General features: G+C 40.9%; 1 protein-coding gene across 3 annotated transcripts in view; it reads left to right on the forward strand.

Moving 5' to 3' along the window:
* PTN (pleiotrophin) overlaps positions 1-20,050 on the forward strand; it is a 139,155-nt gene that overhangs the window by 74,751 nt on the left and 44,354 nt on the right. For all 3 annotated transcript variants that reach the window (XM_058191530.1, XM_058191529.1, XM_058191531.1), the window contains one exon: positions 13,235-13,344. In XM_058191530.1, the coding sequence (XP_058047513.1) occupies positions 13,236-13,344 (109 nt within the window). In that variant the 5' untranslated portion in view covers position 13,235. The remainder of the gene's footprint in view (positions 1-13,234; positions 13,345-20,050) is intronic.

Here is a 20,050-nt window from a genome sequence, read left to right on the forward strand (position 1 = left end):
TGCGCAGAAGCTTCTGTGCATGAGCAGAAGCGTACGGCAGGTGGGTGGAGCCTCCCGCCGCCACCACTACCGGTTCACACAATTTGGGGCAAACCGGTAGCAATCCACCACTGCAACACTGTAATGGTTACAGCATCAATGTCTCTCTTTTCCATACCTTCCTTATCAATTGCAATGTCATTGTATGGTCTAAAATTTCCCATGATTTCCAGCCAACATATCCATTGGCCATGTAAGCTGGGAATTCTGGGAGTCATAGAACTAGAAGGCATCAATTAGCTTAAAGGTTGAATAGCTGTAAACTTACCGCTTCATATCTTCTGATCAGTGGCTATTGTCCTGACCCCCTTATATAGACAGTGTTTCACACAAGAAAGAGACTGGTCAGCCATTCTTTGAAGGCAAGGTTTTTGGTATAAAGAAGTGACATCCTAAACCTCCTGCGAGTCCCTTGGACTGCAAGGCGATCAAACCAGTCAGTCCTAGAGGAGATCAACCCCGACTGCTCCTTAGAAGGCCAGATCCTGAAGATGAAACTGAAATACTTTGGCCACCTAATGAGAAGGAAGGACTCACTGGAGAAGAGCCTAATACTGGGAAAGATTGAGGGCAAAAGAAGAATGGGATGGCAGAGAACGAGGTGACTAGATGGAGTCACTGAAGTAGTAGGCGTGAACTTAAATGGACTCCAGGGGATGGTAGAGGCCTGGAGGAACGTTGTCCATGGGGTCGTGATGGTTGGATATGACTTCGCAACTAATAACAACAAATCCTATACCTACTGATTTTTTTTTTAGTTGTGTAGGATTGTAGTGAGGATGTTGTGTCTCGTCCGATCTCACCACCAAAGCCGGGGTCTGCTTATCTGCTTCCGAACGCTGAAGAATGTCCTAGCATGCCTCCCGGCCCCAGCCCTGGCTCCATGCCCAGACAGGCTGAGGAGGGGGCATCTCCCGGCCCCAGCCCTGGCTCCATGCCCAGACAGGCTGAGGAGGGGGCATCTCCTGGCCCCAGCCCTGGCTCCATGCCCAGACAGGCTGAAGAAGAGCAAGTATCTCCAGCCCCCAGCTCTGGCTCCATGCCCAGGCAAACGGAGCAACTAGACCCCTCCCCCTCCTCCACAGCATGTGAGCCTGAGGAAGGTTTATTACCAACAGCTGCCGATTGGAGTGACCCTCGCTTCAGAAGAATTGATAGGCGGCGGCATCAGAAGGAAGGGAGGGGCAGGCCTGGATAAGTGCTGAGTCATGGAGCCACACCCCATGGCCTATATAAAGGATCTGCTTTCTGGCAGTCTCTGAGTCAGGCAAAGTCTAAACATATCTTGCTGAAGTCACTTTCTGGTCTCCTGCCTGCCCTGAGGACTTTGCTAGGACTTTGGCAGAGCTGCAGAGGCACACCTGATTCGGATTTCCCTGACCCGGCCGTCAGCGGAGGAGTGGGACACGACAGAGGAGGGTTCAGCCCTCACTTCCCACAAGCTTCCTGGGGCTGTCTAACAGGTTTCTTGCGAAGGCAAGATGAGGTTTATTTATTCCATTTCTTTAAAATATTTCTCACGTCTGCAGTATCAGCTGTATAGTTCTACAAATCCAAGGGAATCAGTATCTCCTGAGGTAAAATAAGACTCATTTTAGAAATGCTTTTGACTTTGCTTTCAAGCTAGCACATGAACTCAATTAAGTCAAAAGATTGCTGCTTTTTATAACATGCTAATTTTCTCTCTTTTTTTAAAAAAAAATCCCTATGAGGAATCAATGGTGAAATGAACCATTACTTCTCAGTAATGCTGCTCTCTCATGCTCCTCTGGAGAAGAAACTTGTTCCACTGCATTTGTCAGAAGCGGATGCTTTTCTTCTCATTACATCTCATGCTTTTATGGCTCCAGTTATCGAACTCCTATTAACTGTTGTTTCTTCCCATTTAGTTTATGAACTCCACTTGTACTTTTGAACAGTTTTGAATCCCTTCTCCTTTTTTTTCCTGGATCCCTGACTGAAGGAAATTGTGCTGCTTCCTCTTTGAGGGTGGACAAAGTTACCATAAGTTTCCCCAAAGATGGGATTCAGCCAGTTTGGGAGTACTGGTAACTCCGATGATCAGGTGGGACTGTCCGCCCATCCCATCCTTACTTTTATCTCAGGGGTACTCAACCATTTATACTTACCACCCACTTTTATATCTCTGTTAGTAGTAACATTTTCTAACCGCCCTCTGGTTTCACAGTAATGCGCCGTGTATCGTCACCTGCGCATGCCTCTCGCGCATCGTGGATTGGGGTTTTTTTTGGGGGGGGGTGTTGGCTACCAGCTCTGCTTGTCTGTTACAGCTGGGTGGTGTGGGGGGAGATGCGCGAGCTATTCTGGAATGAGGCTTTGTTTGAGGTCGCACTATAGCGCCATTTAGTTTCACTTATGTAACGTGAACTAAGCTTATGCGCGGGCGATACCAATAGTATATTTTCAAAAATTTAAATTGTCACGGGGAATTTTATGAAAACCTTATGAAAATGTTTTTAAATAATGCTATGAAAATTTTTTAAAAAGTCAATTAAATTACAAAAAAAGGAAAGTGCTTCAGTATTGGACAAAACTCCTACCGCCCACCGTGAAAACTGGAACGCCCACTAGTGGGCGGTATGGACCAGGTTGACTACCACTGTTTTATCTTCTCAGCTGATTCGCATGGCAGAGCAGATTGCCGTGTCTCAGCTGTGTTAGTCCAAAGAAGTAACAACGGAAGTTTAATTTTGTCAAAACTTTGCAGGCAGCGAAGCGCACATCACAGAACCAGTTGTTAAACCAGCAGGAACCCACCACTGACTTTCCCCACAATACCAAGCAGTTTTGAATTGAGTTAGGACATCTTGATCTTTCTAGCAGAAAGCTTCCTACCCACTGAAACCGAGATGAACCCAGTTGTAATTTCCAGAACTATGTGCCGACATGGAGTGAATATAAAAGGATGACCAAAGGGTGACAGATTGAAGATGGAACAGGATAATGATTTATAAGATAATGGACGGGAATGATAGGAGTAAGTGGAGTAAGGAGTAAGAAGACTATATTGGAGGAAAACCACAAGGAAAACAAGTGCTTGCGTACACGTGTAACACTTTATATATATTTTATAACTTCATCGTATACTTTATAGTTTCATTCAGTCTTGTACTGTTGCTGACCCCATTTCTTCCAGAATAGGACAACTCAACAATATTTAATCTGGAGTCATCCTGAGAGTGAAATGGAGGTACCTAAATTTGATAAATAAATAAAATGATTTATTTTAGAATGAAATGAATCATTATTTTACAGAATTAAAAACTAAATCAATTGACCGGAAGGAGGTGTGAAAATGGGAAGGAAACCAAAGGAGACCTTGTATTCAAGATTGCTTCCACTATACTGTACTTATCTTTTTATTTGCATTGAAAAACGCTTAATAGCTGGCAATATGAGATGATCTTCTAAATCTCTCAGCATTTCAATCCACCTTTCGCATAAAGTATCTTTGTGTAGTTGTTGTGGGATCCCTGCAACTCCAATCAGTACCCATAAGTCATAATTTAAATTTCCCACAATGCCCTGAAATTATTATACAGGTAATCCTCAATGTACGACCACAACTGAGCCCAAAATTTATGTTTATAAGTGAGAAATTTGTTGAGTGAATTTTGCCCCATTTTAGTTAAATTAGTTGCATGGTTGTTGGTTTCTTTTCTTTTTTTTTTTGAACAAAGAAAACATTTTATTTTAAAAATATTTAACTGTCTAATATATTACACTTCAACAATATTTATAATAAAGGATCTTACAAGAAACTGCTTTGATATATTAGTATAAGAAATATTCCTTATCCACATAGGGACTTTCTCTGTAGTGTAAAAACACCATATAGCTGAAATGACATTTGCATATAAAAGCTACCAGTGATGCTAGTGGTTAATTTGCACAGTGATATTTTTTTTTAAAGTCAACACAAGAACAATACCCAAAATATATAATTAATGCAAGCTATACAGAGCTAACAAAAATGATAGGAACACCATTGCAAATTCATCTCCACTTGGTCAAAAAATACACACGGGAGAAGTATGACTGTTCTCTGATATGGCTTATCAAATTAAAACACCAAAGCAATTCAGCAAGCTTCACAGATTGGAGAACTCTACCAGCTTTGATATATTCTGTTTTCAAAGCTCACGGGCAGCATCTATAAGAGCCATGGTAAGTCACTAAAATCAGCTGGGCCACCAAGCTCTGCGTCTGCTTCCAAAAAGTTCATGATAACTGCCATCGCTGCCTCATCATTGCTGGGGCTGCTGGATCCTTGGTCATTGTCTATCAATGCCTATATGTGAGTTTTCCCCAAGAATGGAGTTGTTGTCAGAATATGGATTGTCTTGTATCTGGCCAGGTAATATACTGGCAGGAAGAATGTCTTGTGTTCCACCATTCAAAAACTTTTTGCCTCCTGGTGATGAAGTATCAGGGGGAGGTGTGCTGGTCATGTTCAATGGGCAAGAGCCACAACTTGAAGGGCACAACTTGAAGGGGAATTGTTTGAAGGAAAACAAATTGAAGTTGCATGGTTGTTAAGCGAATCTGGCTTCACAATTGACTTTCCTTGTCGGACGTTCGCAAGAGGGCATCACGTGACCCCCGGGGCACTTCAACCGTCATAAATGTGAATCAGTTGTCAAGCATCCAAAGGTAAATCACGTGAACCCACAGGGATGCTGCAATGGTCATAAGTGTGAAAAATGGTCATAAGTCACTTTTTTCAGTGCCGTTGTAACTTCGAATGGTCACTAAGCAAAGTGTTGTAAGTCGAGGACTCCCTGCATTTGGGTAGCATTATGGGAACTTTTCGTAAGCAAAGAAGCCACTAAGAGAGGCTAGAACAGGGGTGTCAAACTCAAGGCCGAGGGGTCAGATCTGGCCCAAGGGGTGCTTAGATCTGGCCTGTGGGGCTCTCTTGGAAACAGCAAAGGACTGGCTTGCAATTCCTCTGCCAGCAAAAATGGAGCTTGGGAGGGCCATGCACAGCCCTCCCGAGATCTGTTTTTGGCTGCGAAGGCCTCCTGCAAGCCTCTGCCAGCGAAAACGGAGCTTGGCAGGGCTGCGAGCACTCAGGCCGGTACAAGGGCCTCTGACACAAGTGACATTGAGCTGGCCATGCCCTCCTGGCCATGCCCACTTGACCCCCTGAGGTCAAACATAACCCTGATGCGTCCCTCAATGAAATCGAGTTTGACACCCCTGGGTTAGAATATTATTGTCACTAACGTTGCTTCAACCAAGCAAAGACCTCATTGGGTTGATACCATCAAAGCTGATGCAAAGATGAAAATTTAACATCTGAAAGAAGCTATGCTTGACAGGGGAACATGGAGAGCACTTGTCTGTAAAGTCACAAAGAGTCGGACACAACTGAACGGTTAAAACTAATTGTTGCTTCTATCTGCAAGCACACCGAAGTGTACTTACATACCAGGGAACTCAAATGGCTGTAAGTTCCTAAATTGCTTCATTCTCGTAGCCTTTCCCCTCATCCTGTATGTTTGATCATTTGATGGATATACTCAGAGGGGGATTCTCATCTTACTTTGGGATATTTCATTCATCTCATCAAAGTTATTTAGTCTAGTGCTTTCCCCCCCATTTCTGCACATACTTTATTCTTTTTGTAAATTGCCTTAGGAGTAAGATTAAAGAGTAGCATTAAAATATGGATAAATGATTTTTGCCCCAGGGAATATGGAATAGTATATCCTTACCCACCTAAAGCTCCTACATTCAGTATTCTCCCATGCATTTTTAATGCACTCCTGAAGTGCCAGAAAAATATAGATCACCAGGGCTGTCAGTTGATTAAAGAAATCTTAACTGTTAGTTCCTATTATTCTTAAATAAATTAAGTCAAAAATGGCAGAAATGGATGGATGGATAAAATATTCCAAAGGGTCTGAGCAATTCTCTAACAACACACTTTAGATATTTCTGTTATTGTGAATGAGGAACTATGCTTTTCTTTTTAATATGAGGCCTGACATCTATGACTCACAGACATATTTATACTGAGAGTAATCAATAGAATAATTCATCCAAACTATGAATCTGCTAAGCACTGCAGAATATAGATGAGATATGGGAAGATATGTGATCTACTTATTTTTTCTATGGCCTGATTTTCACCAGGGTGAGAATTACTGACTTAAAACCTAGTAAAACTAAACTCAGATCAGCATACAATTCCCAAGTCTCCTCCTATTTTATTTGTTGAGTTCTCAAATGTAGAATCAAAAATTAATCTTCCTTCCTTCCTTCCTCCCTCCCTCCCTCCCTCCCTCGCCCCACACCTTTTATAATGGCAGCTGCTTTATTTTGGTAACCTTATCTCTGGAGATGATCAATTACATATACTTGACTTTCATAGAGTATGTGTGCTTTTATGGCAGAATTTGGGAAATTAAAGTTCTCAGATCAATGATTTTTTTCCCTTCCTTCCGTCCTTCCTTCCTTCCTTCCTTCCTTCCTTCCTTCCTTCCTCCCTCCCTCCCTCCCTCCCTTTCTTCCTCCCTCCCTCCCTTCCTTCTTTCATTGGATAAACTGAAAATTCTACTTTTATTGCTGTCCTGGTTGCCTGACTTATTTATTAATTCATTTATTTAATCAAACTTCTATCCAGTAAAACACTAGGTGGCAAACAAAAAAAAATAACAACAATAATAATAATTTTTAAAAAATATAGCACACATATACAAACAGGCCAGGAGCCACACTACAAAATGCAAAGGACAACCATGCTATACTTCCATGCCAGAGCTCCCAGACTAATAGGCTGGGGCCTGGGCCCAATGACCAGGGAAGAGCCTGATCTTCATAATCTTCTGAAAGGCCAGTAGGATTGAGGTTCTCCATACCTCTGTAGGGAGGCTGTTCCACAAGACAGGCAACATGATAGAGAAGGCACCTTTCTTGGGACTGCCCCCCCCCCACTCCAATGACAGTGAAAATTTTGGACTGAATTGTGGACCCAGAGCATGTTCCCTCTACCAGAACTGTAAAATGGCAGAAGCTATTGGGGAAAGGTCATCCCAAAAGTAATTCTCCCGCCCAACCCAATAATTTGAGTGGACATGTTTGAAAGGCCATTTATGCCAGTGTAGGTATATGTTGTGTATGTTTCTCTATAGAGATTCTTAGTCATCCAGGTCATGTTCAAAAGGTGCTTTTTTCAAGAGGCAACTGGAGCTTTTTTGCTTTTTCCTTGAAGATGTTTCGCTTCTCATTCAAGAAGCTTTTTTAGTTCTGAACTGAAGAAGCCTCTTGGATGAGAAGCAAAACGTCTTCAAGGATAAAACAAGAAAAGCCAGTTGTCTCTTGAAAATAGCACCTTTGGGACAAATTGTATGCTTGGATTTATTGTCATGTTATTTCTTTTTGGGTAGTCAGGGTGGATAGGGACGATGTCACCCTTGCTTTGCAGACATATTTTATTTGTCATGCCAACCTTCTTGGCTTTCCAAAGTTTGAGGAATGAAGACAAAAGGCATCATGAAGTTCACAGGAGCAACTTGAGGTCATCCATCAGAGTCAAACACAGCATGCATTAGAAACAATTTGCACTAAAAATCATATATTTGGAAAAGGAATGGTGAAAAAAACCTGAGAAGACTACATATCAAAAGCTTATATTACTTGAGTTAGTCACATTTTTAAAAGTATACTCTAATTTTATTTAGAAAATACATTTTGGGGGTATTAGGCAACTACGCGAATTTGTGCGTATTAAGCAGTTATGAATGTGAACCAACTGAAATATGATCAAAAATAGTAATGGTAGACAAGTACTATATTAAATATGAGTCTGGGGGAGTCTAAACAGTGGTGTGCATAACCATCAATTATAGATACAATACTAAAATATTAATATTTTCAAGATTTTTGAGTCCATTTTTAATCATTTAATAACTTTTATGTCAAGCAGCTATGTGTCATTTCCAAATATTAAAATACATTCTTCACTGTGGAAGTTGTGTATGCTTTGCTCTCTGCAGTAGAGGGCTTCCCTTCTCAGTAGTATTCATCAATAGCAATTATGTGGCTTTTTCACAAGATGGCTACCAGCAGGAGCCTCTTAAGAGTGCCAAATGACATTTTCAAACACATTTCATGGTGAGAATTGCATCTCCCCTTGTCAGATTAGAGGCGGAATCTTTTAACTTTCTTTTCAACGTGAATTTAAAACCTGCCTTTTTGGAAACTGTGAGGGTTGCCAGAAGATGGGAGGTGAAAGACTGTTTCCCTCAAGATCAGTCTCACTAAAATGTAAGATCTACGTTCACTTTTCCAGTAGCAGCAGGGCAAACACCCTAAAAGAGACAGTGAAGAGATATATTGGTAATCGAAGATTGTCTTCTTAGACGATCTTTGTCGTCTTAATCTAATCATTTTATTATACTGGTAGCCATGATTACATTTGCCATGTGACAACTTAATTGGGATATCCACCTTATTTATAAAAAATCAGTTTGGAATAGACTGTAATACAAAATTTCCATTGCTAACCAAAACAGTTGCTAAATGAGTTTTGCCCTATTTTATAACCTTTCTTGATGTTAAATGGATCACTGCAGTTCAGGGGTGAAATACTACTGATTCTGACTGGTTCGCATGAACCAGTAGTAATAAAAGCTACTGGTTCAGGTAAACTGGTAGTAACAAAATGCTACCGGTTTGGACAAACCGGTATTTCCGACGATCAGCTATGCTGCATGATTAATATTAGCTAGAAAGCAGGAAATCCTGCTTTTTAGCAAATCTAAATTGCGCTCTAAATTTAAATCTACTTACCTTCTTAAGCCTCCTTTTTTAGCACTGCATGGAGTGCCTGTGGTGCGCATGTGCGTGCAGCGTGCATTTGGCGCACACCACACATGCACGCATGCAGCGTGCATTTGGCGCACACCACGCATGCACGCGTGCAGTTAACCAGTAGCAGACTTTGGAGAATTTCCCCACTGCTGCAGTTGTTAAGTTAGAAACAAGGTTGTTAAATGAATCGGGTTTCCCCATTGACTTCACTTGTCAGAAAGTTGTAAAAAGATCACATAACCCCAGGTCATTGCAACCGTCATAAATATGAACCAGTTGCCGAGCATCCAAATTTTGATCACATCACCACGGGAATGATGCAATGGTTGTATGTGTGAAAAATGGGCATAAGTCATTTTTCTCAGCACTGTTGTAACTTTGAACAGTCACTAAACAAATGGTTCGAAGTCAAGGACTACCTGTATTGAATTAGTGTGTTTGAATGAGTGCATACCTTCATGTCAGTTTTTGACTCCTATGGGTGATTGTCTTTGCAGTTTCCTTGGCAATGTTTTTGGAAGTAGGTTATGATTGCCCACTTCCTAGGACTGAGAGGATGTGACTGGTTCAAGGTTACCCAGATGGTTTTGTGCCTAAGGCAGGACTAGAACTCCCAGGCTCCCAATTTTTAGCTTGGTGCCTTAACTAGTACACCAAATAGACTCATTCATGGGCAATCAGGATTTTATTGTGTCTGGTTTTGGAGCAGCACAAGCTTTGATTCATTTGTCTTGGTAATATGACTTTGCCTATCTGAGAAGTCCTCAGAAAGAGATCATTTTTAATAGTCAAATGATAAATGCAGAGCTTTTCAGCAAAAACTACTCTGATCAATTTATAGGTGAGACCTTTATAGCACTTTAAAAACAGTAATAGGTTCCTAAGACTTTCCATGTGGGACCCAAAGGTTAAGTACGGAACAATCTTGCCAACCTAGAAGTATGATGTTCTAAGTGTACGGTGAGTCTCAGCAAGGATCCCTTGAGCAGTTAAAGAGATATGGCAAATGATGGGATGGAACAATGTATGTCCATCAATTCATGGCCATGATACAGTCTCATCTCAGGAAGCTTGTACAGCATAGCTTCATGTTCAATGCTTCAGATAGTTTCTGAGTCCTACCACATAGGAATCATAATCTGTGCTCTTGCTAATCCTATCCCCAATGCTTGTGTGGCATTAGACCGGTTATGATTTGTTCCAAATACAGATAATTTGAGTTCTTGTCCACGCTCTGAAAATCACTTTATTATTTTTTTTTCTGTATACTTCAGGGGAGAGAAAGTCCTTTTGTTTTGTACTGCATTCAGTTTTGATCACCACGATGTAAAAAAGATGTGGAAACTCTAGAAAGAGTGCAGAGAACAGCAACAAAGATGATTAGGGGACTGGAGGCTAAAACATATGAAGAACGGTTGCAGGAACTGGGTGTGTCTAGTTTAATGAAAAGAAGGACCAGGGGTGACATGATAGCAGTATTCCAATATCTCAGGGGCTGCTACAAAGAAGAGGGAGTCAAGCTATTCTCCAAAGCGCCTGAGGGTAGAACAAGAAGCAATGGGTGGAAACTAATCAAGGAGAGAAGCAACTTAGAACTAAGGAGAAATTTCCTGACAGTTAGAACAATTAATCAGTGGAACAACTTGCCTCCAGAAGTTGTGAATGCTCCAACACTGGAAATTTTTAAGAAGGTGTTGGATAACCATTTGTCTGAAGTGGTGGAGGGTTTCCTACCTAAGCAGCGGGTTGGACTAGAAGACCTCCAAGATCCCTTCCAACTCTGTCATTCTATTCTATTCTATTCTATTCTATTCTATTCTATTCTATTCTATTCTATTCTATTCTATTCTATTCTATTCTATTCTATTCTTCTGTTATGCCTGTCCTACCACTGCATGCTATTTATTCACAGAGGAGAGAGTGGGGACACGTGGACCAACCAGCCCTAACCCAAAGATCCTGTCTGTACCAGGTCTCTGATTCCTACAGTTAAACACCAATCCTTCCAAAAATGAAGATATTGCTGGCTTAGGAAGAGATCCTACTACTGTGATAACTAGTTTGCAGTCACATTTGGTAGGACAACATAAGGAAAAAGGCAGATTGGTTTTAAAGCAACCTGGGTATATTTTGTAAATCTAGCAGGTGCTGAGTTGGAAGATCAAATAATTTGCCCTCGTTAACTCACCGATGTGAATCTTGATTCATTATTCTTGGAATGAGGGCAATACACACATTCAAATTAAATCAGATAAATGTAGAAACTGAATGTAAAAAAAATGCCTTTGAAATCATTCAAATACATTTCAATACATTTCCCCTATCAAACCAAGCCTTACTTTCCAATCACAAATATGCTGTTTGCTGTTACTTGACTCTTAGGTTATTCTTAGTTTGTAAACTACTCAATTTTATTGACATCTGCTTTTATTTTCTTGTTAATGTTTTTGCTCGTGTCTCCGAGGAGCCCACTTAGCTTGCCTGTTCGAATTTGTGACTGCAACAGACAATACAAAATTCCTCCCTTCCTCTAGTGATTTTTAAAACTTGCAAACCTCTTCATAATGTTTGGATGCCACAAATGAATATTTTATTTATATTATTTATTTGTGTCCCACCTGTATCATTTTACAAATAACTCAACATAGCCAACACCACTTTCTCCTCCTCTTTTCCTCACCACAACAACCCTGTGAGGTAGGTCATGCTGAGAAAGAGTGACTGGCCCAAAGTTACCCAGCCATTTTATGAATTACTTGCTAATTATTGTACTGGAAAAATCAGCATATGTGATGCAAATATAAAAGCATGCTTTCATACAAATTTTACTGAATATTCAGTCTTTCCTCATGCTTTGCTGCCCTTACTCCAGTGTTGGCTCAGTCTTCCATCCTTCCGAGGTGGGTAAAATTAGGATCCAAAATTGTTGAGGGCAATATGCTGACTCTGTAAATCACTTAGAAAAGGCTGTAAATGTTGTGGTTCATCATCAGCCTACGGAGCTGGCAATGAGTCGGACAGGGATGAGGCTGAGGTGAGGCCAGGGCTATTAGGAAGTGAGGTGTGGACTCCAGAGCCTCCAGAGACTGATAGTAGTGAGGCAGAGGAACAGGAGGAGCCTGTTCCTAATGCACGCATGAGAAAAACTGCCAAAAGGCAAGAGCAGCTCAAGCAGAGAGGAAAACTCGGGAGTAGGGCCAAGAGATGATTGGCACCTCCCATAAGGCTTAAAACAGACCACCACCCATGTTTCAGCTTGCTGGAAAACAAGGTTGTAGCAGCGTTCTCTGCTTCGTGCATGTCTTTGTTTTTGTGGCTTCTGGACATTTGCCAGGAAGGGCCTTTGGCAGTTTGCCTAATTGGACTAAGGTTTGTGATATAACTGAAGAATTTGTGTTTGGGAGGCATTTGTTTTATTTTGAGTTGAACGATGCTGGGAATGAAGTAATTCCCAGCTGTTCGAATAAAGTTTATTTTTTCATGGACTAAGTTTATTAATACTTACTTGGGCCTGGGTCACAACAGTAAAGCACTGTAAAGCGGTATATAAATCTAAGTGCTATTGCTATTGCTATTACTCTTCTCATCCTTATCAGATGATCATTATGCTACACATACTTGTACATTAAACTCCACTGAACCCTATGGGATTATATCCTTCCATACGTATATACAGTAACATTGCATTGTATGCCTGATGTTTGAGATAACAGTGATTCCTCTGAGGGGCTCAGTTGCCATATTTGGCAAGATGATGTCATAGACACTCCTAACAATAACTGTGTAGTTTCAGCAAAATCTATCAGATTGAAAGCAAGGGCAGTGAAGACTAAACCAGAATAAACAGTGCAGAGAATTAATAGAGAAAAGAAGAGAAGAATCTAGTATTAAATACTCTTTAAGTTCGGTGTTTCGGTTTGGGAGCAAGGGGAATTGGCTGATAAGCAAAGTGAGTGTGGTAATTTAGCACTTACACTGGCATAAAAATATATTCTGTGGAATTTTTATTATGTTACGCACCCAGCAGAAACTGAAGTGATAGCACAACATTATTAACAAATAATGTTACAGGTGCAGATGACTTCTGTGCCATAGATTATGGTCGAGTAGTAAGTTATCTGTTGAATATCATGATTGCTAATGAAGACAACCTTTGCCTTTCCATATGGCTGGGGGGTTCTTGTCTTAATGAGCTCGTTCTCTAATCTGTTACTAATGTGCATTAGACTCCTTTGATCCATTCTCAGTGCATTCTGGATGCCAAAGATTGTTCTTTTTATCACTTCAGAGCTGTCCTCACGTATTTACTGACATCTGATGTTAACTTTATTTTTTTTTCCTCATTAATTTCCAGAATGCAGAAACAGCAAGAACGGTGTCAGATATTTGCAGTTCTCATCTTCACATTTATTTTCCTGCTGGCAGCTGTGAGCACTACCGAGGCTGGCAAAAAAGAAAAAATAGGTAAGTGCAAATAATTATAGACACTTAGAGAGGTGGTGGTATGTTGTAATTTCTGCTCCCATCTCTGGTTTACTGATGGTTGGTATTAAAGTGGTCTGTTTCAGCTAAGTGAAAAAAATACTGCACAATGTTGTTCTTAAGTCTCTTTTTTTTAATGCACATCACTGATATCTTTAATAGAGATGACTGGGGCTTCAAAGCAGGGAGCCAGGTCCTTAGTTTTTATGGAAAGCATCCTCTTGAAGCAAACCCACAAAGTGGCTCCTTGTGACACTTTACATCTATCCATTAAATTGTGGAATCTACTTTCACAGAATGAGAATGAACTGGCTTCACTTCCATGTTTTCCCAGCCACGCCATGAGGCTACCATCCCATGAAGCAAAGCAAGGAAGCTGAATGCAGCTGCTGTGCCCCCTTTAGCTGAACCAATCTAATCAGAGATTGCAAAATCCAAAAGATTTAATTCAAGAATCGGGAACCAAACCTTGTGAGATATCAGACGGCTGCCTGAACTCTCACTAGATTTGTGGGGTTCTTACAGAATAGAATAACCAAGTTGGAAGGGATCTTGGAGATCTTCTAATCCAACCCTCTCCTCAGGCAGGAGATCCTATACGATTCCAAACAAATGGCTGCCAAATCTCTTCCTAAAAGCCTTCAGTAATGGATCATCCACAACTTCTGGAGGCAAGCAGTTCGACTGGTTAATTGTTCTCACTGTGAGGAAATTTCTCCTTAGTTCTAGGTTGGATCTCTCCTTGATAGATTTCCATCTGGAACTTCTTGTCCTGTCCCCAGGTGGTTTGGAGAACAGGTTTACTCCTTCCCTGTGACAGTCTCTCAAATATTGTAATCTTGCCCATAACAATGCTGAATCTCAATAGATTCAGTAGGCATGCTTTCACATTCCTTGAGCCTCTGTTTTAATTTAGGAGTTTTTGTGGGTGACAAAGTGCCCATAGAAGTCACACTGCCAACTCCAGTATAATTAACCAGTATAATTAAATTAATTAATAGTGTGTAACCTCATACTATTCCTGCATTTGTAGGAGGTGTGGACACATTCAGTTTTTTGACATTGTGACTCACACGGATAGTTACATGATAGCTATTTTAACTGCAACAATAGTAATACTTGATAATTTAGAGAAAAAGACAAAGTAAAAGAAATTTACATGCAGAGTTTATATATAACCAGAATAAGTAGGTGACTTTCAATGCTATTAGCCATTCAGTTTACTGTTGCTCATAAGATAAGCCTAATTAGGTCTAAAGAGGGAAAACAATACAATTAGAGTCCATATCATGAACTCAGAAACGTTAAAACAACTCATATGGAAGGTATGTGCCAAACGGATTACAGTTTTTATCCACTATCGATATATGTCTACTGTGGGTTGCCCACTATGGGGTTGTCTACTTAAAATCGGTCTTTTAATCAAAATGTCTCCCAAAAGATAGAATAACTTCTATCTTTCGATTTAGTGCAGATAGCAAAGATGCTTCTAAGAATAGTTACATGTTATATTTAGAAAACGCCTCAAGATGAGAAGATGTATAATTTTCTCATCTGTGATATTAGTTGCTGACACTCTGGAATCCCTTTTAAAATATTCCTTTAATAAACTAAGGCAGCTTCAGTGTAACAAAAGGATCTGCCTACACGAGATGAAACAGGCAAGGGGAAATGTGACTAGATCAGGAAACCAGGCTATGTAATGTTTAAATCACATTTTTTCTTAAACACCATCCGCATATTTATTTATTATTATTTTTTAAAAGTTGATTACCCCATTCTATCCTTACACTATCTTACCTTTAAATAATTCTGCAGAATTTAAACTTATTGAAAATTGACAGCAATGGAGTGGATCTACTGCATGGTTCTCTGAAGCAGGTGTCACCAACCTTTTGGACCTCAGGGACCACTAAATTCATAATTTTAAATCCCGTGGACTACTAATATGATCTGCCTAATGACTGGGTGGGTGGGCGTGATTAGGTGGTCATATGACTGGGTGGGCGTGGCCAAAACTCCTCACCTCCCCGCCCGGGTTCCTTAGGACCCCGAAAGGAAGCAGTTGTTGGAGCTAAGCAGTCACCACAAGAAAGAGTTGGCAAAACAGCTCTGTTCAAATTGGATCTGACAGAGAAGGAGGCGCAGTAGAAGCACCTCACTGAGGACTAAAAGCATAGATTTTCCAAGCAGAGGGAAGACCTGTGGGTGTGCAAGGCCAGGTACAGGCACCTGGAGGCTCAGCGGGCTGAGATGGTCAGCCAGTTCCAGGTCATGATGCAGTCCCACTGGAACAAGGTCCTCTGGCTCTTCACCACCAGTGGCACTTCCATCCAGCCTTCACCCAAAGCCCTGCACCAGGAGGCTGAAGCAGACCCCAAATCAGAATTTATGCCCCCCTCTGACCCACACAAAAAGACCTCGAAGGGGGAGACTCTCTGCAGCAACACAAACATTCATTGCACGTATCCATCCCAGGGGATGTAGTTTGAGGACCCCTGATTTAGTGCAATTTAGTGCAAAAATGCAAATAATTTTTTTGTGGACCACCAAAATATTCTTGTGGACCACCAGTGGTCCATGGACCACCAGCTGGTGACCGCTGCTCTGAAGGCACTGATTGTATTAATTCATTCAGGTATGATCAATCTGTAGTCACCAGATGCTGTTCAGGTTGCTGGATACTGAAAATCAGCAATAAACGAAGAATAATAGGTTTCTCGTTTGTAATCAAGCAGGATATTTTAATGACCATCTAACTGTAGATCATAGTATATGTGGGTTGGGAGAGACACTGAAGATCATCAGATCCAATCCCCTTCCGTGTGCAGGGATCCACTTTAACAAATGATAACTGGGAGCTATCATATCAATGTTTCCCAACCTTAGCAATTTTGAAATGTCTGGATTTCAATTCCCAGAAATTCCCAGCTTTCCCTACCAGCAAAACAATCCACCACATGAGAGAGGTTGTTGTGGGCAGCTTTTTTTATTTTGAAGATTTTTTTTCCTTATGACCAACCAACCTACTTCCTTGTAATTGAAACCCATTGTATCTCATTTCTGGAATAACTCCAAACAATTCTGCTCCATCTCTTACAAGACAGCCTTTCTTTCTTGTAAGATAGCTGTCTTAGAGACAGCTATCATTTTCTCCCTGCACTTTGTCTTCCCAGAATAAATATACCCAACACTTCCCACAGGTTAAATGGCATTGTGCCATAGAGAACAAACTGATATACTATTTAAAAAGAAAAAAAGATAAGAAAAAGAAAACTTTCAGGTATTTTTTATTGTTATTTACTACTACAAATTCTATGCTGCTCCATTTCCTGGGATCCTGACCAGCTTACAATATTAATACCAGGAAATAAATAAATAAATAAATAAATCATATACACACATACATACATACAGTTATAATTAATCAGTTCAATGCCCCTTCATTTGGGATGACATTTTACTCAGCCCGAAATAAAGAAGCATATTTTTACAGATTGCAGAAAGTAAACCATTTCGTCCACTCAGTCATGTCCAATTCTTTGGGGTGATGCTCCTCACCATTTCCAAGCTGAGGAAACCAACATTGTCTTAAGATGCTTTTGTGCTGATGTGGGCAGCATGATTATAAGTTCAGGCACACAGAACATTATTACTTTCCCACCAAAGTAGTACATATTTATCGACTTGCATTTCCTCGCTTTTGAACTTCAGGAGCTGGGACATGAGACAAATAATGAGAGCTCTCCCCACTGTGCGGAGCTTGGGTCTCGAACTGCTGACCTTTCGGTTGACAGCCTAGCATCTTAACTGAAGGGGGTGGCCTAAATACTGGGGAAAAACCATTCCAAAAAGATGGAGGCCATACTCCAGCAAAGGCTGGAGTTGAAGACCTCCAGTGGTGGGTTTCAAATTTTTTTACTACCGGTTCTGTGGGCGTGGCTTGGTGGGTGTGGCAGGGGAAGGATACTGTAAAATCTCCATTCCCACCCCAATCCAGAGGAAGGTTACTGTAAAATCTCCATTCCCTCCCCAATCCAGAGGAAGGTTACTACAAAATCCTCATTTCCTCATGATCAGCTGGGACGTGGGAGGCAGAGAATAGATGGGGGCAAGGCCAGTCAGAATTTTTACTACCGGTTCTCCGAACTACTCAAAATTTCTGCCACTGGTTCTTTCAGAACCTGCTGAAACCCACCTCTGAAGACCTCTGGGGATGATATTTCCCCCTGGGGAGAAGAGACCCTCAGCAAGTTATCTCTTCCATATTTTACTCAGCAAGCAGAGTCAACTTTCAATAGTTATGAAAATATCCAGATCTTGAGTAACACACAACCTTAAAATAACTTCTAGTAACTTCACTTGTAACTGGAAGCTAACTGACAGACCGTGCAATCCCTGTAGTATTAGTGTTTCGTGGATAAGCCCAGGGGTGTCAAACTCAAGGCCTGGGAGCTGGATCTGACCCGCGGGATGCTTAGATCTGACCCACCGAGTTGCCCTGGAAACAATGAAGGACCAGTCTGCATGCAACCCTCCTGAGCTCCATTTTCGCTGGCAGAGGGTTGCAGGAGGCCATCACAGCTGAAAACAGAGCTCAGGAGCCCGTTTTCGCTGGCAGGGTGCTTGGGCCACCAAAGGCGCCCCTGACACAAATGATGTCAAGCTAGCCATGCTTTCTGGGCCCCAAGGTCAAACATAACCCTGATGTGGCCCTCAATGAAATCAAGTTTGACACCCCTGAATCAGGGGTGGGTTTTAACATTTTTTACTACTGGTTCTGTGGGCGTGGCTTATTTTGTGGGCATGGCTTAGTGGTCATGTGACTAGGTGGGCAAGGCCAACTTGATGTCACTCAGGTCAAGGGTTAGGGTTAGGGTTAGGGTGTCTGGCCTCTCGTCACCTCAAAGACCTCAACAAGATACAATTTCCCTATCTATTGATTTACTACTACTGAATATCCAAAATATACTATTTAATCCTATGTATATATATGCCATATGTGTACATACATATTATGTAGTATAGAGTGTATATAGGCACACAAAAAGATACATTATCTACTTTAAAAGATACATTATCTACTATATATACTGTATGTGTATGTACACACACAAACACACACACACAGCTCTTCTAAAACTAGACACATGACTGTTAGAGCCACAAGTGGTCATGGATTGAGTAAAATGTGGTGAAACTCATTTAAAAATGCTCTTGCTTAGCAACCAAAATTTTGGGCTCAGTTGTGTCATATGTCAAGGACTATCTCTGTCTTCCTCTTTCTAGCACCCTTGTACTAACTCCTTCTCCTTTCTGGCAATTTTCCTCTCTGTTAGAGATACCAAAATAATCCAGACAAAATAAGGTTTCCTGCTGGAGCAGAGATTTGGCCTAGATGGTCTCCAAGGTCCTTTTCAGTCCTAGATTGCTGCCCTGTTTCAAAGTGTCTTCTGAAGCCACGTCTAGTGTCAGGGTTTGTGGTCCTTCCTTCCTCTTCTCTCTCTCTCTCTCTCTCTCTCCCTCCCTCCCTCTCTTATTTTCTTTCTTTCTTTCTTTCTTTCTTTCTTTCTTTCTTTCTTTCTTTCTTTCTTTCTTTCTTTCTTTCTATCTTTCTGTCTTTCTTTCTTTCTTTCTTTCTTTCTCTCTTTCTCTCTAGCTCCTTCCTCTTTCCTTCTTTTCTCTCTTTCTCTTTCTTTCTTTCTTTCTCTCTCTCTCTCTCTCTCTCTCTCTCTCCCTCCCTCCCTCCCTCCCTCCCTCTCTCTCTCTCTCTCTCTTTCTTTCTTTCTTTCTTTTTTCTTTCTTTCTTTCCTTTCTCCCTTCCTCTTTCCTTCTTTTTCTTTTTCTTTCTCTCTCTCTCTCCTTCTTTCTTTCTTTCTTTCTTTCCTTTCTTTCTTTCTTTCTTTCTTTCTTTCTTTCTTTCTTTCTTTCTTGTCTCTCCTTCCTCTCCTTCTTCTTTTCTTTCTTTTCTCTCTAGCTCCCTTCCTCTTTCCTTCTTTCTCTTTCTTTCATTTTCTTTCTTTCTTTCTTTCTTTCTTTCTTTCTTTTTCTCTTTTTTCATCTCTTTCTATCTCTCTTTATCTCTCCCTCCCTCCCTTCGCTCCCTCCTGAAATGCCAGCAAAACCCATCACTTTGCTTCTAAAATGGTCTAGGGCAGGGGTCTCCAACCTTGGCAACTTTTAGACTTGTGGACTTCAACTCCCAGAGTTCCTCAGCCAGCAAAGCTGCTGGATGAATCTCTCAAAGTTGTGTTTTAAGATGGACAATCATACAAATCTTTTAAATAAATACATTTTGTCATTCTCCTCTAGTGGCCATCTAGACCATTCTAGGACCAACACTCTTCATATTATACATTCTAGGACCAAAACTCTTCATATTATACATTTACGACCTCTGTGACCATATTATAAATAATGGCGTTCTCTTCGCCGATGATGTTAAACTATTTAACACTACCAACAATGTGGCTACCCTTCAAAAAGACCTTGACTTTTTGTCGAAATGGTCAAAAATTTGGCAACAACCAAATCTCAATCTTACACATTGGAAAAAAGAATCAGAACACTAAATACAAGTTTGATGGACATTACCTTGTAGATGACCCTCACCTCATCAAAGACCTTGGAGTTTTCATATCAAACGATCTAAGTGCCAAAGCCCACTGCAACTACATCGCCAAAAAGG

Source organism: Ahaetulla prasina, chromosome 7, assembly GCF_028640845.1.
Source record: "Ahaetulla prasina isolate Xishuangbanna chromosome 7, ASM2864084v1, whole genome shotgun sequence".
Lineage (NCBI taxonomy): Eukaryota > Metazoa > Chordata > Lepidosauria > Squamata > Colubridae > Ahaetulla > Ahaetulla prasina.